The sequence below is a fragment of the Diabrotica undecimpunctata genome, chromosome 3 (assembly GCF_040954645.1).
Source record: "Diabrotica undecimpunctata isolate CICGRU chromosome 3, icDiaUnde3, whole genome shotgun sequence".
NCBI classification, from domain to species: Eukaryota; Metazoa; Arthropoda; class Insecta; order Coleoptera; family Chrysomelidae; genus Diabrotica; species Diabrotica undecimpunctata.
In genome coordinates, this window is record NC_092805.1 from 44,921,755 (window position 1) to 44,948,141 (window position 26,387).

The 26,387-nt window shown below is 32.7% G+C and overlaps 2 protein-coding genes across 2 annotated transcripts in view; one reads left to right on the forward strand and one right to left on the reverse strand.

Annotated features, from left to right (window-relative positions):
- LOC140435574 (uncharacterized) overlaps positions 1–16,737 on the reverse strand; it is a 34,345-nt gene extending 17,608 nt beyond the window's left edge. The window contains exons 1-4 of the mRNA XM_072524322.1: positions 16,636–16,737; positions 7,665–8,025; positions 4,898–5,008; positions 960–1,073 (exon numbers count right to left, since the gene is read on the reverse strand). Coding sequence (XP_072380423.1) covers positions 960–1,073; positions 4,898–5,008; positions 7,665–7,999 — 560 coding nt within the window. The 5' untranslated portion in view covers positions 8,000–8,025; positions 16,636–16,737. The remainder of the gene's footprint in view (positions 1–959; positions 1,074–4,897; positions 5,009–7,664; positions 8,026–16,635) is intronic.
- The window catches only part of Traf4 (TNF receptor associated factor 4), a 559,644-nt gene that overhangs the window by 419,302 nt on the left and 113,955 nt on the right, over positions 1–26,387 (forward strand). The gene's annotated exons all lie outside the window — the stretch shown is intronic.

Sequence of the window (26,387 nt, forward strand, 5' to 3'; positions counted from 1 at the left end):
CAATCTGATTTTAATTTAGACTGAAAATAATCCTGAATATTGTCTACGTAAATAGCACAGTCACATCAGCAGGCGATTTTTGGTAGGTATTTGACATAATCTATTGGCTTCCTTTGCTTATTTCTGCATAGCTCATTAGAGTGAATGTAGTTGGATGGGGTAGAGTTTCTTTACCTGAAGTTGGTCTTTATAATTATCTGGGTGTATTGAATTACACACGACACATCTAGCTATAATATATAGCTAAATATATAGTATGTTTTTGTATCACTATACATATGTGAAGCTGGTAAATGATTTGTTGCAAGTGCAAGATTTTGTGCAGTGTACAATAATATTTTTGCCTTTGGACGGTTCAATTCTGATTTGGCAATGATGCAGGATTTCTAGTTTAAAGATATTTTTATTATTATCGTTCTAAATCAATAACCGTTTACGATGTTTTTTAGTTTGTGTCCTTTTTTGTCTAACTCTTATTTGATATGGTATTGTGTGATGCAAGCCAGTAATTTATTATTAGGTTACAACTGTCTTGTTTTATTTGCTACGTGTGATGCACGACTGGTTCATCTCTAACGTGGGGAATTAGTTATTTGTACCTTTCGGATGTCTTTATGGTGATGATGATTTTTATTGGGTTATTTGGTAAATCTCTAGTGTGGTAAGTTTTTTCTTAAAAAAAAACTAGCAAGGTTATTGGCCATAACTTTCTAATTATTCACACCGTAAATATATAAATGTATATCAGAAGTAGTCTTTGATCTGGATAGCTAGATTTTTGTCGCATGGTATATTGTGCAATGTTTTAAACCCATTGTTGGTTTAAATCTGTTCTACGACTTCCACTTTTATGAATAACTGTTTATCATGTATGGTTTTTTTAACTTCGATTATGTCTTCTTATGTAGTGTGTAATGAAATAAATGAAAAATGATTAAATTATATATTTGCAATCTTACCTCCATGGATTATCCGCTTCTTTCTTGGGTTCGGTATCAAACGGTAGCAATCCTTTCATTTGAAGATATTTTGCCAATGATGGCGAAATAATTTCATTTGGTTTCCATATTGTACTATTTACAAAAAAGTATATATATAAAAAAAATATATATAAATAAATATATATATATATATATATATATATATATATATATATATATATATATATATATATATATATATATATATATATATATAGCCGTGGGAAAGCGGGACACATTCGCTGGCTTTGCGTGTTTAAGTTTGTATCTTCCCCACCTATACCAATTCATACATAAAAAGTTTGACGAATTGTGTTTCTTTCCCCGTTTATTTTTATACAGGGTATCCAGAAACTCTCCTGACAAACGAAGACCGGAGATTCCTCAGATAATTTTAAGACAATTTAACCCAATTTACGCAGTCCGAAAATGCTTCCTAGGGGAGCTAGAGCTCTTTGGATATGGCTGATTTCCGTGTATGAATTGGTATGAATAGACTGTTATAACGTTATTTCTGTATGTTCTACGTCTTCAAACAGTCAGGAAGGTACAAACTCAAGCACGTAGAGCTGAAAAAACAGAAAACAATAGTATTTTTCGTGTAGATAGTATTTCCCTATTTTACTGTAAAGCTACCAAAATAGGTGGCGCTTTTTGTAGCATTACAGTAGAATAGGGGAAACTTCTACTTAGAGTTCTTGAAAATTATAGGGGGAAATGCAATTTTTGCATTTGCAAATGCTAATTTTGATCTTTGTTTATAATAAACTTGAGAATACCACAACAATGTCTAAATCCATTGTTAAACAAAATATAAAAAATGTGAACCTAACCTAGCCCAAAAAATGTAAAGACTTTCGAATAATAAGCCTAATCAGCTACGAAGCTATTTTTGAAAATATTACATAAAATTATTCATAAAAAGTATAAATTACACATTACAAATACAAAATTTGGATTCAAGCATAAACTAAACATTAATGAGGACCTTTTTGCAGATAAGGTATGTATTCTTTCAAGTGTACTTTGTGGATAACCAGAAGGCGTTCGATGGAAGAAAACATGAGAAAGTTTAGGGTTACTTGGTCTAGATAACAGACACCCAATACACGTATAATAAACAATATCGATTACGAACAAAGTGTAACTTTTAAAGGAGAAAATCATCTAACAGAAGATTTAAAAGTAAAAAGAAGTATACGACAGGATTGTATATTGTCTCCATTAATTTTCAATATGTATTTAGAGCAGATTATGAACCTCGTCTTAAAACATTCTGATAAAGGAATGCTTATAAAGGGAGAACACTGCCATTTCTGTATATAGTCTTGATGGTTTTCACGTGCTTGTTAAGAGAGTAGCAGAAGAAACTAGTAGACTCGTTCCCGAACTATTGCTACTTAGGTACGAACTTAAATTACTAATGAAATTCTTCGACTGAAATATAGACCATGATTCAGAAGGCAAGAACAGCATTCACGAAAATGAAAAAATATTTAGAAATTACATCAATATATAATAATTTTACTGAAAATTACAGTCCACTTATTGAGGGATTCTATATCTTTTTTTTTTTCTGTACAGAATGGAATCGTGAGTTTTATCTAACGCATCGATCAAAACCTATAAACGTTTTATATGGGACTTTACTTATAAATGCGTATTCTCTTTAATAGATATATTACTTTATCTATCTATCTCTTTTTCTATTTTCTTGTCTTTCTCTCTTTCTCTTTCGCGCTCTCTCTCTCTCTCTTCCTCCCTCTCCCTTTCTTTCTCCCTCTCTTTCTCTCTCTGAAAAATAATTATAACCATAAAACTACGCAAACTTATCTAGACCATATAGGGACAAAATGAAAATCAGAATAGATGGACAAATTACAGAAATAGGTAACAGAATAAGACAAGGGGACTCGTTGAGCCCTATGTTCGTAAATTAGATCATGGCTAAAATCATCAAAAATGTCAACAAATGAAGAAGATACAGAATAGACAACAAAGAAGTAAAAATACTCTGTTATGCAAATGACGCAATATTGATAAAGAGGGGCGGATACACGGGAAGAAATGGAAAATTTTCCCAGAAGGTCAAAAATTAAAGAAAACCTATTATTTATGTCATTTGTGTAGTATTGGAAGTTCCTCCTATTGGAAGTTGTAAATTCCCCTCCCAAGGCAAATGTCTAGATCCGCCACTGTTATTAACCTAATATGAAGATGGTGTACAAATGCTAGTCCACAGATTTAACACAAAAGTAAAAGACTTTAATACGACAATTTGAGCTCAGAAAACTAAAACAATAGTAATCAGCAAAGAACCTATCAGGTATAAAATAGAAATCGATGACATCAGTATTAAACAAGTAATGGAAATATCATAACCTGCAATTACACTGTCTACCTATGGAGACCTGGAAAGAGAAGTGCGAAATCAAGATGCATCATAAAGAAGAACCTGTACAGCCACAACACAAAGACTACTGGATACGGCAGAGATGAAAGTACTTAGAAGAATTACAGGAAATACGCTAAGATCGAAAGAGGAGTAAAGACAGTAAAAGAAAACGTAACGTACAGTGTAAAGACACCAAAAAAAAAAGAATGGTATAACCACATAAGCATCATGGGGGAGACCTGTGTGGTCAAAATAGCAAGAGATAAGTCACCAATCGGTAGAAGAACAATGAACAAGCAACAGTACTTATAAGGAGAAAGAAGAAGAAGGAGATATAGGGCATACTAAACACTGACATAACCTACCATACTATAAACCTGGTGTATGGAAGTAGAAATCCAGTAAGACGACTCTAAAAGGATCTTGATCTTGATTGAAGCCATCGAGGCCTTTAATGGTTTTTAGATTTCCGATTTCCCTACTTTTTAATAACCAGTCCTAAGGTCTTTCACTCAGGAACAGGGATCAGAACCATGAAGTACTTAGGCATATCATTGGGATCTACTATAGTCACGTCTGCTACCTTCCATAGACTGTCCATAGTTCTCACTACATCATCAGTCAATTTCTTGGTATATTCGTAAGCACAGTTCACCTATGAGGCCCGTGCACTAAACGTTATTTAATAAAAATTTGATTCTGACTTCTGATTTCATGATGAGATGAGCTTCATCCACTGTTTGTTCCACTTTATCAATGATCAGGTGTGCTTGAACCTGACCTAGTCAAGTAATAGGATGTTATCTGTATAGTGCTGCCATCTTGAATGATTTTGTTACATGGGTAGTCTTTTCGTTAGAGTTACTAGGCTTTTAACGACTCTTTGTTGCGAGAGAGAATGACATTTCTTCGAGATCTCTTTTTACCTTAGTTTTACCGATGGTTTGACTGCTCTAGTTTTCTATGTATTTTTTTTTTTGGTTAACGTTCCAGCAGCTATTTTGCTTGTTTCCTGATATTCCTATACTGATCTTCAAATAGGCGTTTGTAAGTAAATTGTTGTTTCTCTTGGGACATCTTCAATATTTGGGACAAAGACACAATCCGAAACTAGAGTCACCGCTCTAATCATTCCTCTTAGATTTATTTTGTGAACTCGAGTCGAAGAGTTAAGACGAGATATTCTCAGGTGCGGCATTACGCCTCACAAACAAATCGGCAATGACATAGCGGCAGTCCCTATGCCGTATTCTCAGTTGATTTAAGAGCATTTATTTCATTCAAACTTTTATAACTTATTTACACCTCTCCTATTTATCCATAGGATGTATCGTAGCAGCCATTGTGAAGCGCCCTGTAGAAGTTAAAAACATATATATTTTTAAATCTCAATTTCCATCAAAATATAAAATGACTAACTTGACTTACGTCTACATATTTATAAAACTATTCCCAATACTTACTAACAAGAGAGTTGTTAGATATTAATAAAAGCATTTTTAAAACGTGAAAATTAGTATACCTCGTTGGTTTGAAGTACTTTGATGGATTGTTCATAGCTTCATATATTATTGGCTTAAACTTCACAAGCTCCTGTAGTATTTCGTAATGATAAGGTGAAATCTGTTCAATCCTAGTAAAAAAGAATAAATATAATAACAATAAATATTATAATGCCATGAATAATTAAACCAGAAACACAAAAACTGAAACTAACAAAAATTAACTGAATCAACTATGTATTTAGTATTAATAATAAACCTTGGAGACAATGTGAGTTGTCAATACTCACTTTGTAACAAAATCTGAGTGATCTCCACTGATCTCTGACTTATTCGTTGAATCTTCTTCTAGAATCCAGTTTTACCAAAAATACTGGATTACTTATACAATGGAGGGGAGAGAATAAAAATCGAGTTTACTGTTCCTATAAAGTTACTGAAACACATCGCCCAAGAGATAATAAACTCCAACAAAGCAAAAAGAAGGTTGAAAAGTCTTCTTCTTCTAGCTCCACGACCGTTATAGATCGTTGGATATCATGTTGGCTACCATGTAGTCTAGTACTAGGAGGTAGTCAATTTTCCGGACCATTGTCTTAGATTTTTTAGCCATGATGTTTTTCTTCTACTAGGACAACGTTTACCTTAGATCTTTCCCTGAATGATCAGGTGTAAAAGGGTGTCTCATAATGTGACTGAAGTATCAAGCTTGCGTCTCTTTATTCTATCGACCAGTTGTGTTATTTGAATCAGGCGTCTAAGAACCTCCTCATTTCTAACTCGACCCAGTTTATTTATAGTAGTGGAAAACAATTCAATCCAATATACGTATTTGGTGTTAAACCCCCAATTTTTCCCCCACATGAGTGCATCTAGCTACCATTAACGTAATTACTGTTCTATTGGTTATTCGTTATATCTGCTCACTCCGTGGAAGCCTTAGTTACCCTAAAGTACTTTACTTCACTCACTTCCTTTTAATACTTAGGCCTAGAGTAGCAAAATTCTCTAAAATCCTTGTAAATTTCGTGATTTTGGATTTCTGGATTTCTGGGGGCTTATATTAAGCCCTACATTTGAAGTAGAATATGTCTGACCAAATTTGCCGTGGGCTAATAACCAGTTAGTACACGTATTCCAGTAACTGATATCTCTTATTGCCGAGTCTAGTTATTAGCCTAAATTTGACCAAATTTCACAAGAGAGGAGATAAGACCTCCTTTCTATTTCCCCCATTACCGTTACGTAGATCACACGGCTCCTTGGGCTGTAGTCTATTTATCTGTAGCTTGCTTCGGCTATTCCTTTTAGATAAATCTCCCTTATGATTGCTTTGGCTCTTCTGCTGGGTAAGCCAGAACCTAGCCACTGAGCTATGGTTGCCACGAATGCACTCTTTACATCGTGAAATGCACCTCCATTATCCCTTGGTTTTTCAGATTGTACTCCACTATCTCTAGAAGATGCTGCAGTGCCGTTTACGTAAAAAACCATTTTCTATGCATATAATGTCCTTGATGTATCAGACTTAAATAATTACATCATCCCTAATGTACCGACCGACAGTTTTTCTGTCGTACTGAGCCATCTGTCATTGACAGATGTCATTTGTAATGAGTCTTTAGTACAAATAGCATTAGATTTCAGAGACAGCTTTTTGCTATCCGGTTTTGCGACATTTGAGTATAAAAGCTACTCTTTATGCTGTTTGTACCTATTCGTCTTAAGCTAGCCATATACATTTTTTTTTACAAGCCATTTTCCTTATTGGATAAATACTAGAATCATAAGTTAGAGTCCCTAGCTCAGTGTGCTGCCACTAATATCAGTTTTGCTTCAGATTCAGTAAAGTGTTGTTTGAATAGTTCTTTCAGGGTCTATTCACCATTCTGAGCGTATTCACCTAACTTCTTTTAGAGAGAGGATATATTTACCTGAGGGTCTTTGGAGAAAACTATGAAGCTTTGAAAGTTCTGCAGTCTATTCTATCCGTAATGCCTTCTCCACTATTCTATTTTTGTCCTTTTTATTTCCTTATTATATTATATAATATATCATATAATTATAAAATTAAATTTTTGTTTATCCTTTTTCCTTTGCTTTACATTGTTGTTTTGTCAGAACACTTTCCTGTGGAAATTCCTGACTGTCTTCGGACTTCTTCTTCTTAAAGTGCCTATCCGTTCCGGACGTTGGCGATCATCACGGCTATCTTCACTTTGCTTATTGCAGCGCGGAACAGTTCAGTGGTAGTCGTGTTATACCACTTTCGCAAATTTTGAAGCCAGGAAATGCGTCTTCTTCCCGGTCCTCTCTTACCATTTACTTTCCCTTGGAGAATCAGCTGGAGAAGGCCGTAACGTTCTTGATTTCTCATTTCCTCTTCGGACTAATGTCTTTGAACGCCGGCATGACAACCTCTGGAACTCCGCGGCACTATGTCTGGATCCAGTGTATACTTTATTATTCTTTTATCCCCGCCTAAAAATATTTCAGCTTTACTTGATATGCTTTCCAGTATATTTTACGAGGATTGCGATAAGTTTACTTGGTAGGTCCACTACTTGTTATTTCAAAACAGATGTGTTCATGGTCTAAATAAGAAAATCCATATGACACATGTTATTTTTTAACATTTAACAGTTCTATCCACTTGTATACTGTGATACTATGATTTAGATTATTTTGCTGTATCTATGTTCTATTATTATCGTCGTATGTTTTACGATAAATTATACATTTACTACTGTAAAACGGGTAAACTCGTTTAATAAATGAATGACCTACCTGTCTTTTCCTATTCTTGCCACGTCCAAAACAAATTCCTGTGAAAATGGTAATTGACCACCGTTCTTTGTAAACGAAAGAGTTAGTGAAGCATGTCCAAAAAATCCCCCTGATTGATAAGTTTGATCGAAAATAGGATAAGATATAACTGGTTCCTCATCTTCGGGTTGTTTGTAGACTATATGATATCTAACGATACCAGTATTCTTGTCTATATCCAGCCACTGCTCAAATATATTGTTGGACTTTTCCTTAAAATCTATATTTGTCGGCGGAAAAAAAAATTGTGCCTCACAAACTGTAATGACTAAACAAAGAATAACTGTAATTCTCATTTTTATTTTTAAGAAATTTTCTTTCCCTGAAATAAACATAAAAGATATTGAATGTGAATATTAACAAATATGTTACAAAATGTCTAGTATACAGGGTGTTTCAAAAAAAGGTAATCCCGTCTCTAGGGGTTTGCTTAGTAAAAAATTTTAGTAACGCCATTCATTTTCAAGATACAGGGCGTTGAAGAAAAAAAAATTTACGCATTTTTTACGATTTTGCCGAAACTACTGGCAACATTGTAATGAAATTTTATACGAATATGTTTTGAAAGCTGATACATCCCACGAATTTGTTTTTATATCTGATTCTCATAGAGGGCGCTAGTTACACGGATCGTACCAAGAATTGGTCAATATAACTTTTTTAAGAGTATAATTATTAATCAAAATTTCAAGTAAACTTAAACATCATTTAATTTTACACGAAAAAGGTAGTCTTGGTAAAACTCGATACTGTGTACCGTTTTCGGAATATTTTGATTTGAAAATTATGAAGTAATAATTGATGCTGGTATAAAATAGTTAGTACCTAATTAAACAAAACTCACAAGAAGAAAATTAAATTAATGACTAAGAACATAAAATAAAATTCAATTACAGTAAGTGTTCAAAATGCCCTCCGTTTTCGCGAATACACAAGTCTATTCTTTTTTCTAAAGATTCCATTAACCTTCTAAACGGTAGGGCTTCAGCTATGATGTCATTAAATTGACGTTGAATGCTTTCTGCCAATTCTTGGCGTGAATTTACCTCCGTAGCATAGACTTTTTCCTTAATATACGACCAAACTGCGTAGTCCAAAGGGTTAAAATCGCATGACCGAGGAGGCCAATGGATCGGGGCTTCTGCACCTCTACCAATCCATCGATTCGGAAAATGATTACTCAACCAATTACGAGCTCCATCGCGCATAAAAAATAAAGATCTTCGCTCGTTTAGCGTTAAATCTTCTCATATCTCGAATAAGGAATTGTTTAAAAAATCAAGATACATATCACCATTTAAATTTCCAGGTAGAATATGATAACCTATTAATCTGTTACCTAAAATTGCTGCACAAACATTAACTTTAAATGAGTGTTGGTAATGTGATACCCTTTTGACTCGTGGATTCTCATCACACCAGTAGTGTGCATTATGGGAGTTAAACATACCTCGTCGCGTAAAGGTGGCCTCGTCTGTAAAAAGAATGCATTTTAAAAAATTTGGATTGTGGGCTGTCCTTTGTTGCAATGTTTCACAAAAATCCACTCTAACCGGTAGATCATCTAGCAAGAGCTCTTGGACTTGTCTGTAATGATAAGGATGTAATTGCTGTTCTTTCAGTATCCGCCAAGTACTTGAAGAAGAAGTATTTGTTTGTCTTGCTATATTCCTTATGCTAACTGTGGGATCTTGATCAAGTAAATTTAAAATATTATTTTCTTTATTAATTTGTTCTTGTTGTTCTTGGTCTACCAGAATTTATTTTATTTGGTCTCACATTCCCAGTTTCTCGACAACGTCGTTCAACGGTTCTAAAGGTTTTGTACTTGGTAAGTTTCTTCTAGGAAACTTTTCTGCATAACGTGTCACTGCTGGACTAGAACATCCTAAACATTCGCCTAAGGTTAATAACATGTCAGTGTATTCAACATTTGAGTACATTTTCATTTGATTTTACAAATAACAAGGTTTTAAAACTCTAATTATTGTTGATTTATCGTCATAACAATCAATAAATGTCAGATTTCCATGGCACACTTGTAGAAAATAGAGGTATACCTATTAGAACTTTATCATTACTACCAGCATCAATTACTACTTCATAATTTTCAAATCAAAATATTCCGAAAACAGTACACAGTATCGAGTTTTACCAAGAGTACCTTTTTCGTGTAAAATTGAAAGATGTTTAAGTTTACTTGAAATTTTGATTAACAATTATACTTTTAAAAAAGTTATATTGACTAATACTTAGTACGATCCGTGTAACTAGCGCCCTCTATGAGAATCAGATATAAAAACAAATTCATGGGATGTATCAGCTTCCAAAACATATTCGTATAAAATTTCATTACAATGTTGCCAGTAGTTTCGGCAAAATCGTAAAAAATGCGTAAATTTTTTTTTCTTTAACGCCCTGTATCTTGAAAATGGATGGCGTTACAAAAATTTTTTACTAAGCAAACCCCAATTATTTTTCAGTTTTTTTACCTACCCTAGAGACGGGGTTACCTTTTTTTGAAACACCCTGTATATTAGAATCTTCTCAAACAAAAGTTATGAACATTTTAAAAAAATCGTAGGCACTTCCCATTTAAATAGACTAAAAATGTACATTAATGAACCATGATCACAGAATATCTATTAGTTATTGCTAATTATAAAATTATATGGCGCATATCTTAATAGCTGACAGCAAGCTGTCTACCGTATCAAAGTAGTTAGATGTCCGTATTTCCTAAAATAGTTTCTAGTTGGAGCCCAAAATACAATGGAGTAATAAAGTTTACATACTCTTTAAAATGCGTGCTAAAGGATATTGTAATAAAACTTTATGGTACTCATAATACCTTATTACTATCCGGCACTCTTTACCGATAGAAAATTTTAGTCTAGTACAGGGTTTCCAACCGATGGTACGCGTAACACTAATGGTAAATCTCTGGAAAGACTTCAGATGTTACGCGTCATGTGGCCTAGTCCCGCCAACCTTACTCCGACTATTTTCTCCTTTGGCACGCTTCACTCACGCGCTTTACTCACTCTGGCACACATGCTTCTTGTTTCGCTCCAATGGCTACGCGATCACATGTTTGATTTCAGTTAGCGACACAGTACTTCTATTATCTATTCAAGAAGATCTGCAAACATTACTTGACAGTGTCGTTGAGAGCTGTAAGGAAGTAGGTCTGGATGTGAACATAGGGAAATCCAAAATACTCGTAATAAGTAAACAACTAACAAACAAGACACGTAACAAATATAAGACCGTGTATATATGTAAATAGCACCAAACTTGAGCAAGTTATTTAAACTGTTTACCTTAGATATCTGTTAAACTGTAACGCTGAGAGTCACGGTGAAATTAGATGCCGAATTGAGTATGCCAGAGCCGCTTTTAGAAGGATGTCCAAGATATTATGTAGCACAGACCTAAAATTGGCATTGCGGTGCTATAGAAGAATTTTAAAAGTTTCTTTGGTGGAGGGGGTTGGAAACTTCACAATACTAGAACGTCTCAACAAGTACTAAGATTATAAAAATCATTAGGAAGAGAAAGCTAAAATATTTTGGATATGTAATAAGAGGTCCCAAATATAGATTGCTACAAAATATTATGGTTGAGGCTTCATGGTTGAAGAACTTGCGAGATTGATATGGTGTTGATACAAGCATGCTATTTAGAGTGGCCGTGAATAAAACCAAGATAGCTATAATGGTAACCAACGTTCTGCAAGTACATGGTACATGAAGAAGAAGTGAGAGCGTTTACATCAACGAGAACAGTGGTTAGGCAAATAAGTATACCCTTTTCATGTGTCTTCTTCTTCTTCTTCTTAGCCTTCTCTCGTCCATGTTTGGACATAGGCCTCTCCCAACTCCTTCCATCGGTCTCTATCCTGAGCAACATATTTCCAATTTCTTCCGGTTATTCTTTTAATATCATCAACCCATCTCATCTGTGGTCTTTCTCTTGGTCATTTACTTTCGTAAGATCTCCAATGTTGTATTGTAGTATTCCAACGTTGGTCTTTTTGTCTAGCAGTGTGGCCCGCGAAGCTCCATTTAATTTTGCCAATTTTTGTTGCTGTGTCCTCGACTTTTGTTTTGAATCTTACTTAGTCGTTCCTCTTTTTATCTGACAATCGTATATCTAACATTGCTCTTTTCATTGTTCTTTCTGTTATGGCTAGTTTATTCATGTTGCCTTGGTAAGGATCCAGGTTTGTTGTTGTTGTGTGTGATTTTGTCCGGGTTCTATAATAAATTATGAAGTGGTTTCTGGCGAACCATGGTATTTCAAACAATATCGTTAAAACATCTAAACCGCAGGTCAATCGTAAATAAAAGTTAACATAATTACTCCCAAATAGATTATTTTATGACTAGAAAAGAATATACGTGAATGTAGGACTCCAAGTACATAAGGACATTGAAGTAACAAGCGAATCTAAACTGAAATATCGGAGGGGACCCCAAAAAATGGTGGTGGGTGTTAGAAAAAGATCAGGGCAAAAATAGTAGAAAAATGAACATACGTAGATAGAACAAGAACGACAATAACATTCATTTTTAAGAAAAACTTATCTAAGAAAGTAAATAACAATGTATACACGGTAGTTAAAACTCTGCTATCATTATACAATAAAAACATTCGTCATGGAGAACGGCAACTAAAAAAAATCGGTGAAGAAGTAAAAACTGTATAAAATTAATATAATAATATAGAGTATAGGAAATAATTCACGAGGTCTTCTTTGACCTCGTAAATGGCGCCACGTAATTTTTTTATTCATAGTTTGAAGGTCGTCGGAACTTGATCGGTATCAGCGGTCAGAGCGAAGTCGTTATCATCGTCTATGTAGCGGAAACGTCTCCTTTAGCATATATCCTTTTCCTCTATTCTTTTCTATTCTTTTCTGTATGATGATTCGTTCTACAAAAAGCTTAAATATGGCGCCAATATCTTAATTCCGGCATAAAATGGAAACATAAGAAGAATAAAAAATTATTACTGGGAACGTTTTTCGAAAGAAATGAAACATGATTTTTATGGTCTGCAAAAGGAAATATGGCGCTTTATAATAGGTCGAAAGAAAGGCTGTAAAAAAATAAATAAAACCAAAACTCATAGAAAAGCATACATAGATTGACTATCTAAAAAAGCTCTATACAGAGAAAGAACAAATGACGCTAGAACCGGAAACACCACAAATTACCACAAATGTCGAAGTTTATATAAATGCACAGGAAGTTCTAAAAACACTTGAAAAGCTGAAGAACAGAAAAGCTGCAGATAAAGATGGAATGCCAAACGAATTACTGAAATATTGTTCTGAAGCTATTACTATTTTAATGAAGACTGATGATGACTCGAAGAAAGCATTTGTCAAAGTAAGACTTAAAAATTTAATCCATCTTCTGTATAATAGAGAAACCCTAGATATCATAAAAACTATTAAAAACATCTACCAAAACAACAAAATTGATGTCAGAATAGATGGATAACTTACAGAATATATGGACATAGGTAGAGAAATAAGACAGGGGAGGGGGACCCATTGAGCTCAATGCTCTTTAATTTAATCATGGATAAAATCAATAAAAGTGTCAACAAAGGAAAAGAGGATACGAAATGGGAAACAAAAAAGTTAAAATACTCTGTTTCGCAGACGATGCAATATTGATAGCCCAAGATGAACATGGTCTGCAAAGACTATCACTGTTCACGCATCTATCTCTATAAAAGGCAATGATGACAGGTTACACTGTCTCAGTAAACTAACAACGCCATCTAGGAAAGAAATCTGAACTACAACCATTTTTTTTTAACTAAATTGCGTAACAATTTGCCCATTGGGCATTAAGCATTTGGTATGGTAAAAAAATGCAGACATGTAAAGAGTTACTCCAGTGAGTAACCTCTTAACAATTCTAAGATTCTAAGAACAATTTTATTAGTTTGAATACACTTATTATGTTCAGTTGGACAAGTCGGACGGCAATTGCCGTTTTAGTCTACGCACTTCAAAGACGTTCCGTACATTTACTTGTCGAGCAGGCGCATTAGGATGCACTAGAACTCGTTCACAGTATTTAGCACTAAAACGTTGTATGGCTTCTTTCACGGATTCTAGGGGGATGTCGTGTTGAATCACCTCGTTGGATACATAGTATATAGTATGGCGCATTGACTATGGCACGCAGTACCTTGTTTTGGAATCTCTGTAAGATGTTTGTATTGTAAACGCTAGCAGTGCCCCATAGAATCCCATAAGTCAATATGGGCTTGAGCATGGACTTGTAGAGTAAAATTTTGTTATCCAAAGATAGTTTTAAATTGCGTCCAATGATCCAATACATATTTCTCAATTTAAGTCCAAGCTGTTTTCGTGTGTTAAAAATATGTCTTACCGCATGTTATGCAGGTTTCATCACAACTAAACAACTCGAGATATTGGCTATGAATATAAACATCATAGACCATTTTCGACAGCCAGCTAAGAACTGAGAATGAAATTGGTTTTGGCTTTTTTATAAGTTGGTGGTGGTTTTCGTTCACATGGGAATAGTTTTATTAATGTATTAACACTCCTGAATCTATCAATTATAAGACAGACACCAATCATTTAGGTAATATCTACTGCAACATACTAAACAATATATAATATGATAGATCTTAACATTTAAACACAAACTTAGTAATTCTCTAGTAACTGTACCTATAATTTTATTACATTCCTAAATATCAGTATTGCAATAACTGACTACATACCATCAATTACATTTTATTTATCTTTATCTTCATCTATTTATTTTATTTTAGATCAATTTATCGTGTTCTGATTCTTTCTCAATTCTGTACTATTAATTCAATCTTTCCACTTTGTAATATGGATAATAGTGTCATAGTAATTGTTTAACCTACTCACTAAAAATTGTACAATGGGAATAAAATATTGCGGTTACCATAACTCCTAAATAAAATCAAACAAATATGTCATTTATTTAGATATGCTAAAAAAATTTAAATTTTTATTCTTATAGTTGTAAGTATTAAAATATTCACTGTGTTTACATATAATAATTAATTATTCTAGAAAAATAACTTGAAATATATATATATATATATATATATATATATATATATATATATACGTTCAAATTATCAGGTATAGTGGTCTATAATAAAAATCTTTCTTTTTTCTAAATTACTCAATATTTCGCTAAAAGCTAAAAGCTTCCTCAGGAGTAAACTAAAAAACATTACAAAAAATGGCGTACAAATACATTTTAAAACACTTACAGAATTTAAAAGATTTTGCAAATAAAAACTGACATTGAAGTATTTGAAATATTGAATGTCAAGATTAAATTGTCTTAAGCACGTTCGTTACAGCTATACGATAAAAAATTAAATTTATTTCAAATGTAAAAATAAAAATAACAATAAAAGAAAAGTTAGAAGAATAATATTTATTTGATGAATTATTAAGGTTAGTTGTTATTAAGATGAATGTTGGCTATTTTTAATATTTATAAATTTTGTTCAATATGTTACAATATATGTTACTTAACTGTCCAGTGTCCGTTTTTATAATTTAAAGTGTTTTTATTTTTAATAATGTAATACATTTCAAGAAATAATGTACTTTTGTAGTTATCAGTCTGTGCCAAAATGAGCTTTGTTATAGTCTATATATAGACTATAACAAAGCTCACATAAATAGCGAAATATTGAGTAATTTAGAAAAAAGAAAGATTTTTATTATAGACCACTATACCCGATAATTTGAACGTATTTATAAATTATTTTTTGGTCGAAATAATCACTTCTAATATATATATATATATATATATATATATATATATATATATATATATATATATATATATAAATATTTATATATATATATATATATATATATATATTATACAAAATTTATTACGAAAAGAAAAAGTATACATTTTTCAGGTAACCTGAAAATATAGTCTCCCCAAGGGTTTTAAATTTAAGAGATATTGACATGCCACAAACTAAAACTGCAGTAATAATAAAAAAAAACCTTCGCGTATCTGTATACGTGCGCATCTTACCGATAAACAAGCCAATTTTTGTGTTGTGATGCTTTGGTCACTGGATCTTACATCTTTCTGACATTGTGAAGACAATTTTACTTATTGTTTTTATTATGAAACAGATTGTAAAAAGTCTTAGATGTTAAAAAAAAAATAAAAGAACTAATCAGATATAAAGTACAAATCGATGGCATCAGTATTAAACATGTAGTAAAATTACACCTTGGAATTACACTGTCCAGCTATGGAGACGTGGAGAAAGAAGTGAAAGATCAAGTACAAAAAGCAAATAGACTGGCAGGATGCCTTAATAGGACTATATAATGAGCCCCACATATTATCACAGAAGAAGTCGAGAATTTATAAAGCCAGTGTAAGGCCAATAAACAAAACCTGACACAACCATAATATATAAACTACTGGAAACGGCAGAGATGAGAGTACTGACAAGAATTACAGGAAATACTCTGAGAGATCGAAGGAGGAGCAAAGGCATTAGAAGAAAATGTAGCGTACTGTATATAAACGAATGAATACTAAACAAAAAAAAAAGAATGAAATAACCACATAGGCAGAATGAAGGAGACCCGTGTCGTCAAAATAGCAAGAGAAACATCCATAATCGGTAGAAGAAGTATCGGACGACCGCGAAAAAGATGGAGTGACAACCTTTCACAGAGGTATCAATTCGCCAATAGACCAGCAGAATTGCTTATAAAGAGGAAAAAAAGAAAAAGGTGGTAGAGAAAAACGCAACAATAGAAGATCTTAAATTATTGAAATTAATTTGTGAGTAAACTACAATTGTTTAAATTTGGAAAATAAAACAGCGAGAATTAAAAATAACTTACCTATTTTTAACAGTTCTCGTCAATAAGATGAATATTTGGGGAAACAAAAAGATGATTTGTATTAAAAATTTTTTATGATTATTACACTTCCAGTTTTTTAATAAATTTTATAATTGATTTTGTTATTACTAAAGGTGTAACAAGATTGTAATACACAGATATCAATTTAATGATCCAATTATGTCCACCATAAAAAAGGTGATAATTTCAACTGTGTGATACACTCATAAAAAACGTGTGATTTATGGAAGATGTGTGCGCGTGTGTTTTATTGGCACTGGTTTGACAACCAATTGGCCAGTCAATTTGTTTTGAGTTCTCTCTTTGCACAAGATATTGTTATTGAATGTTAGAAACTTACTTACTAGTTTACTCTGTTTTTGCTGTTTTATTTTTTGTATCTTTTTTTTTTTATTTTTTTTTTTTTATTTTTTTTTACTTTTTTTTATTTTGTTTATTTTGTTTTATTTATTTTTCTTATTACTACGCTAAGACATAAACCCGATTCGACACCTCGGAGGTTTAGATCTTCTTAGCAACTTTTTTTTTTATTTTATTTTTTTTTATTTTGTTCTCCATTTTTTTTATTCTTTATTATTTTTATTATTGTTTCTTTTTGTCAGAGCTTTAATTTTAAGCAATTAATATGACCATATAAAATTTTATATACATCTATATCCTATGACTCTAAACTTAACATCAACTGAACATTAACTTGAACTAGCTTGGTAAAAAAAATTGATATTTCAATCAAATGTAAAGGAATTGTAGATCAGCTAGCTCCCCACATATATATTTATTATTATTTGCCAGTCCTATTTTTCTTGAATCTTGAATGAATCAAAATGCTTAACATTTTCCTGTTTTCAGTTTCCTGACTTTTATAAACGGTCTAAGTATACTTGATGGAACATTATCCTGTGAAAACAGCAAAAAAATTTAAAAATTAAAATGTCTTAAAAATTTGAAATAGGGAACTAAATTTAAAATTTTTTAAAATGAATGAAATGAAAATTTTAAAATTCATGAAATTTATATATATATATATATATATATATATATATATATATATATATATATATATATATATATATATATAAGAGATTTTTATGAGAGATTCATATATATTGTATTTTCGTCTCTCTCATAAAAATCTCTCATAAAAACCAGCTTAACCTATGGTACAGAGACATGGAGACTAACAGAAAGCAATAAAAGAGAACTCGAAGCAACAGAAATGGATGTATTTAGACGATCACTTCGAATATCTAGAGCAGACAGAATTAGAAACGATGAAATAAGAAATCGGATGGGGGTAGATGGATCACTGGCAACAGAAATAGAAAGGAAACAACTTATATGGTATGGCCATGTTCAAAGAATGCCAGAAACAAGACTACCAAAAATCGCCATGAAATGGATACCACCAAATCGTAAGAAACGAGGAAGACCAAAAAGAACATGGAAGGAGGGAATAACAAAGGCAATGAGCTCCCGAGACTTGACCGAAGAACAATGGAATGATAGAAATTCGTGGAAACTAGGCATCGGACAACGACGCAAGACGTTTTGAAACCGATATATATATATATATATATATATATATATATATATATATATATATATATATATATATATATGCACTGAGAATCAATAAAAATGATTAGAATAGAATTATTTAAAAAATTACTTTTACAAGTTTTTATGATGTGTCTGTATGACACAAATTTCACAAATTCGTAATCGAAAATTTCGTTACTCAGCTCTTCTAATTTTTCACATAAGACGTCTTCAGCCTGCTTGATCTTCCTAATGAGTGTACGGACAGGGACATGTAAATTCTGCAGTTTTATGTAACCCTTGTTTAGTACTGTAAAAGCGTAGATACAAAAGTGAGGATATTGGGATGAGAATAGTAAAAATAATTGGTAAAATTGGAATGAAAGGATTCGCATGGATTTGTGGTGAAATGTATATGGCAAGACTGGGATGCCCAAACAGTTAAAGGGAAAAGAGACTCATTACTTATGTAGTTCTCTACCATAAAATTAACCATTTTCATAAATGGAGGCAGGTTACGGATATCCGCATTAAATCTTTGACAAAACAATCGCCGACTCGTTCTGGGCCCAAAAATGGCAAGCCAAATAAGTGGTGCAGACACTTACCGTTGGAATCTCCCCCATTGTAAGTGGTTACCAATCCAAGTTTTTGGATTTTCCGAAACCAACTTTGCGTCAACTTAGTTTCTTAAGGTCGTTTACGTGATTGTGTTCTAAGTAGCAGTGAAGAATATTTTCCGCAAGTAATATAATTATAGAAATATAAACACATACTGGTCATTTTCAGAAAACTGCACTTTATTCCATAAAATAAATAATTATAAAAAATAACCCATTTTTGGGTAAGTCAAAACAATATTTGGATCTTCAGCTGTTATTGCAAAACTTATACAATTGCAATTCTATACAGAAATTAGTTATTTATACTAAATAATTTTCCAATCCTAGGACTTTGAATTTTTATCAAAAATATCTAGCAAGAGAAATGTAGAGTATTTCTTCCTCTATAAACTTTAAAGAACAATATTGGCATACATTTGTATTTCTGAACATGGAACATGGAAATTATGTCAAGTAAGAAAAATAGCGATGTCCTTTTTAGAGTTAAATGGTCTGTCACCAAAAATTATTTTCGGGTGTACAAGATGTTGTATGTGGCATGATTTAGGTTGTTTTTTAATAGACCACCATCTTCAAAATTACACCGGTTCGCACTTATTATATATTATATTATTATTATTCAGATTTAGCCATACGGCTCACGCTCCCTCTAAGGGGAAAATTCACTCGTCCCACTCATTCCACTCATTCACTCATCCAACTCATCCCAGATACCTACGGTATCAAAAGGATTAAGCTCTGGTGGGACTCTCCGTATTATCGAGTCCTAGGTGACTTGGTATGCTGGAGTATCTCTCAAAAATTTTCACACGCATCTGGACGTCGATTATTATTATATTATTACCCCAGATTTAGCCATACGGCTCACACTCCCTCTAAGGTAGGGATGGGAAAAACCTACCGGTTTTAACCGAAAATGGTTTTTTTACTCCGTAATAACCGGTTTTATCGGTTTTTTTTTGTCCCGGTTATAACCGATTTTTTATTTTTCAAGTAAAAACCGGTTATTAGGTTTTTACGGTGATTAGGATTAGTTTAGGTATTATTTTGAATCTCAATCATAATTATTATTCTCAAGTAATTACTCCAAACAAAACTATAATTCAAATTTTATTTTATTTTATAAATACAGAAGCAAACTGAAAGTGCAAACTTGTAACCTATTGGATTAAAAAAACCGAAAACCGGTTTTTGCAAAAACCGGTTTTTTTGGCCGGTTATAACCGCCAGGCTAAACCGTAAGCAAAAAAACCGGTATAACGGAAAACCTGTGTTTTGTCAAAAACCGCCATCCCTACTCTAAGGGGATAATTCACTCATCCCAAATACCTGCGGTATCGAAAGGATTGAGCTCTGGTGGGAATTTTTCCGTGTTATCGAGACCTAGGTGACTTGGTATGCTGGAGTGTCTTCCAAAAATTTTTGTACACATCTAGACGTCGCAAGGAGTACAACTTTCTGCATGGCCTTATAAAGATGTTTATTTAGACCCAGCTGTTTTAAGTTCACTAGGAGGTTTTTTGGGAATATTATTATTATTATCCATATTTAGCCATACGGCTCACACTCCTTCTAAGGGGAAAATTCACTTATCCCAGATACCTACGGTATCAAAAGGATTGAGCTCTGGTGGGACTCTTTTCATATTATCGAGTCCTAGGTAACTTGGTACGTCGGTGTATCTCCCAAAAATTTTCGCACGCATCTTGACGTCGAAAGTAGCACAGCTTTCTGCATGATCTTATACAGATGTTCATTTAGACTCAGCTGTTTTATGTTTTCTAGGAGGTTCTTCGGGATGACTCCAGTGGTAGAAAGAATAATGGGTATCGTCTGGATAGTTTCCATTCTCCATTGTCTCCTTATTTGTATTTCCAGATCTCTGTACTTGATTTATATACTCTTTCCCTGATTTCTCCTTTAATGTGGATCTCCTCCTTAGTAAAAATTCAAAAGTCAAGTGTTCTTCACTCTTTCCAACAACGATCTAAAAAAAGGGAAAATTCAATTATATGAAGTTTTGATCAATAATTTTGAAAAAGAATTTACAATGTGCTTGATCCGGTGCCAATTTTCATCAAAATAAAAAAGTAATATCAGCTGCAATCAAAAAATCAATGACTTCTATTAAAATATTACTGTGAATCTTGAAACGCACGGGCATGATCGCTCTGTATTTATTTATGTAAATTTAGGATAAAAGTCTTATTTTTGAGTAATGATGGAAATAGAAACATATTTTCCGTTTATAGTCCTATCCTGTACTCTTCATTTTAACCTATTGTATACTAATATTGAATTTTTTTGATAACACTGGGCAACAAAAAAAATATAATGTTTCGTCCCAAAAGTTTTATTGTACTTTTTACACTAAATTCAAAAACGATAATAATTTTTTTTTTTATCGCGTATGGTTTTCTTGTAACAGCGAAATACAAATACATTTTTCTACCTTTTTAGAGCTGTACTAATATGGGTTTACTACTTTAAAAGGTAGTTGTGAGGGATTTTTTAAGTATTTTGTTGCTGGAAAATCTATTTTAAGTGTCGTGCAGTAGATAGCCATTCTCGCACTCTTATTTTTCTTGATATCGTTTTTCCACACTTAAAATATCTTGATGGAAACGTTCTCCATGTTCATCACTAATATGTCCAGATTTTGTAGAAAAGGCGCAAGCGGGAATCAAGGAAATGGATTTAAGAGAGATGTTGTAGCCTAAATCACTGTAGGCTTTCAGTAGATTGTTCCGGTGTTCCGGGATATGATAACATAACCTCCCTAAAATGTCAACATAACATAGGGCCAAAGGCTGTTCAAATTTTAAAAATTTTAATAAATTGTGTTTGGGTTTTCATGGGTGTGGCGTCCAAAAAGTTTAATTTTATAATTTTTTTTTATATCCTGACATAACAGCTATAAAATTTACGAAATGAATAAAAACATCTCTAAACATGTTACATAGTGACATAATAGTATACATATAATAAAAAATTATACATTACGGGGTTGGAGTGAATGGATTCCTTTAGGGGGAAGGTGGTTTTCGGGAGTACCTTAGTTTATAGAGCTTTTCTGTATCTGATATTTCTTCTAGTTTTTAATATAAATAAGAATAACGTACTGGAGCCTGATTATGAAGCAAATATTGTAAGCCTTGAAACCGGTAACCCAACATTAAACCATCATTAAACAGTGGCGGATCCAAAAAAATTTGTCAGGGCGGGTTATGGGCCTTGAGGGTGATTTTGATACAGGATTTAAATTTTTGCACCACCTTTCCATGGCTGATCTCCAGAAATATTTTTTCGGGGGGAATTTAGATTTTTGCACCTTTACGATTGATATGATTTGTACCTCATAATATCCTACGGGTGCAAAGAAGGGTACAACATTAAGGGATTTAACTTCAACTTAAACAAAAAAAATAATTTAAACCCTATGACAGTAAAATCAAGTGTTCAAGACTATTAAACCAAAGGACAGTTATTAAAATATAAATACTGAAAAATCAAGGACTGTCACTAGTTAAAGTTTATTAGTTTAATAAATAAGAATAAACCAAAGTTAAGTAATTTAAATGCAATAACTCAATGTAAGTGTAAACATTAATGAATGTATTTAACATCCCTAATAAACTCTATCTTATCATTGGATATCCGGTATCAATTTGTAAAAACATTCATTTATTCCTTATTGCTATACGGAGTGGAAACATAGACTCTTAGAATTACAAGTATGAGGCGTATAAAAGCCTGTGAAATGTGTGTTTTTCGAAGAGTGCTAATGCTGAAGATTTCGTGGACAGAGCACGTGACCAATAACGAGGTGCTGAAAAGAATGAGGACTGAGAGAGAACTCCTAAATATTGTAAACAACAAAAAAACGAGTTATCTAGGACATATTTACAGAGAAGAAAAATATAACTTTCTACTACTCATAATGGAAGGGAAAGTAGAAGGAAAAAGAGGTCCAGGAAGAAAAAAATGCTCCTGGATAAAGAATGTAAGAGACAGGACAGGCATGGACACACATTCGATACTAAGAACAGCTCAAGATAGCTCAAACAGCTCAAGAGAGCAATTTGCTGTAGTTATAGCCTTCTTCTTCTTCTTCAAGTTCCGCTCCTATCGGGGATTGAAAATAATTCTGGCAATTATAATTTTGTTGGTTACGCTCCTGAATAGTTTAATTGAACTGCATCTAAATCACTCCCGTGGTTTGGATGGAATACACTTACGTCTTCCTACTTCTTCTGCCTTTGATTTTACCCTGCATTATATTCCTTAGTAGTTCGTATTTTTCACCTCTCATGATGTGCCCCAATTATTCCAATTTCATGATTTTTATGGAATTTAAAACTTGCATTGTTTTCGAGAACAGCTTCGAGAATAGTTATAGCCACCCTTCCGTAATAAAGAAGAAACCTTAAGAATAAGTGTAAACAGCATTTTATTTAAATTGATTTATTCAACAAAAAACATAATATAATTAAGGAATAGTTATTTCCATAATTAGGCATATTAGGCTATAAGAGAGTGAAATATTTTTTTACTCGGTATTGAATTTTTTCTCACGAATTGTCAGCAACAGCCGGAAACGAATGGTAAATAAAAGTTCAGTCATTAAAAATACTATAATAATAAAATAAGTAAATATTATATAATTTTATAAAAATGTATTCTTTTCGCCTATCCGATTTAGCATATCGCTCTATGATGGCATCAACATCTAGAGAAATTTCAGGATGCACATTGATAAGTGCTAAATCAGTTAACCTTTCCGCAGAAGTTCTATTTCTAAGCCAAGTCTTTAGACGCTTAAGCGTAGAACGCTCTGCTGTTGCTGCACTGACTGGCAGTCTAATTAATATTTGCAGAAATATTCTGATATTTGGATACATATGAATATCGCAGTTTTCTAATACTTCTAAAATACAATCAGGAAGTTTTCCATTATTTTGCACGACTCTTTTCCACTTTTGAATCCACAGTGAAAACTCGTGTTCTACTGTGGAATATGCAGTAAGTAGTTGGTCCAATAATATAAATTGGAAGGCGTCAACAATTTTTTTAATGCAACTTTATTTTCTGGTGTGTTATCAGTTTTAGGTAAAACAACTCGAAGACTAAATAGATTCATAACTTTCGGTGAAAGTTGTTCTTCTAAATCATTTAAGATATTGTCTAAAAGGGGATAAATAAATCTTCGGAAAGATTGACAAGTTTGACGAGAAACTATACGAGGCATCTTCAATTCAATGTCTAGTTTTTCAGCTATTTGTTTACTTCATGGTAAAGTTTGCTAAAAACAGATTCAGCATTTGATCTTTTATTTTGAAGAATGCATTTAGTGTCCTCTATGACCTCAGTCCTACTTAAAATCTAATTTTGGTGACTGAAGAAGACGACTAAGTGATACAGTTGTACCTAAAACATAACTAAGACAAACTACTGTTTCACAGTTTCACAAATACTTTGGACAGCAGCCCCCAGTTCCTTTATTTTTATTCACTAACGTATCAAACAGAGCTAATGCAACAACAATATTCACTTTGATATTTATTATAGATAAAATATAAAATGTAGCACACAGTCTCAACAATTATATTACATATTCAAATTACAAACAATCAATTCGTAGACAAAACTGAAGATAAGAAATACCTAATAGAAAATAAAAATTTGGGGATTTCGTGCGAAAAGCCACGTCATGTACATTGAATGAGCAATAATGTGTGGGCGGTAATTCTATCTCATCGATAATCGAACGATTCTCTGGCACTCAAATGACGAATTGACAAAATTTGAAAGTCGCGTAACTCTGAATTCGTGGAAGTCTTAGTCGAGGTATTACTGTATTTAGAATTGTTGATTTTTTTAAAGAGCAATTTAAAAAGGCTTCCGTATAATTCTACACTTACCCCTAGAATAAATGAGTTTGAATCATTTCAACTCTTGATTTCCTGCTTATAGGGTTGATGGGTTTTAAATTATTTTTTTTTAGGATTATTTGATTGATATTTAATTTTGTTTTGGGGGTGGTCATGACCCCCGTGCCCCCCTTCCCTTGGTCCGCCACTGTCATTAAATAATAAAAACTACTTAAGATTGTGAGTATTGGCTCATTTCCCATATACTGGTATTATGGACTTACACTGGATACTCATCAAAGTGCATAAGGAATAGGGGAAATAGTACATGGGACAAAAAACATGTGTTTTCCAGAGTAGTTTTGTGACTAAGAACTGATACGGGATTATCAATCAAAATGGTAAACAGTAAACGTAAACCATAAACCATATAAATATTGGAAATAACGATGCCGATAGAATCGCTAAAAGAAACTCAGTCTTTTTTTATTCAAGAATCCTTCTAGGAAACTAGTTAATTTTCCAAGAAATATTCTGTGATTTATAAAAAAAAATATATATAGTTATACAAAGAGTTTGTTTTCAACATTTCTCATCGATTACGTCATTCTCGTTTGTATTTAAATTTTGGGTCACCCGTGTATAATCGACATTATACATGTGAACGTTAAAAATCTTTTAAAAATAGTAAACGTTCCTCCCATAATACTGGTAGATCTACAGGTCGTTCTTATTCTTATTCATCGACTGATTTCGGTATAATCACTTTATGACTCATTCTGGTCAACGTAACAATCTCGGACAATCACAAAAAATACAAAACTTCGTTGGTAAGTGCAGGAGCGGCTTTGAAGCGTATTTCAATTCCATGTTACATTTAGGGATAATAATATATTTATCAGTTTTACGGTTATTCAATAAATGTATAAGCTCCATTACTTTCTATTTTCTATTTATGTTCTCCATTTAGGTCTCTTCATTCTGTTGATATCGTCTTTGCTCAATCTTCCTATCTGCACTCTGGCCTCCCTTTAGGTCTTGTATTTATTATATTTATTTAGGTCTTGTATTTATATTTTCTTTATTTATTTATCTTCTCTTCTTGGTACATTCTCGAACCATTTCAACTTTTTAGCTTCTATATGTCTGGCTATATCACTTCCATTTATCTGTACCACCATATATAAATCAGAAGGCATGTGTATATATCAATCAGTGCATCATGCATGATCAATTGTGTTGGGTTCAATTTTTATTTACATATGATCCAAAATATCAAAGTGTGATAAATTTTGCAGGATTGTTCGTAAACCTTTTAGCGCAATAAACAAAATGTTTGCATCCATATGTGACAATGGCTCAGATACGATGTTTTTCTTATTTTATCACATAATAACACGATTATAACATCGTATAACATACTTCAAAACGATAAATACTCTCTTCTGTACGTTACCATGCAAGAAAGAGTAGAGGGAAGAAAATATGGGGTTTACGTTGCAAAAGATAGGGAAGCATTTGAAGAAGTGATAGCCTACCTTTGTTAGAAGACGGCACAATAAGAAGAAGAATGTGACATTCGACGAAATATACACTTACCACTGTACTTCAAAAATGTAATATTGGCACTCAGCTGAGTGTACAGCAGCAGGTCAAATCTTCAAAATCGACCAAATATGCAAACATTAGCTGGCAAGAT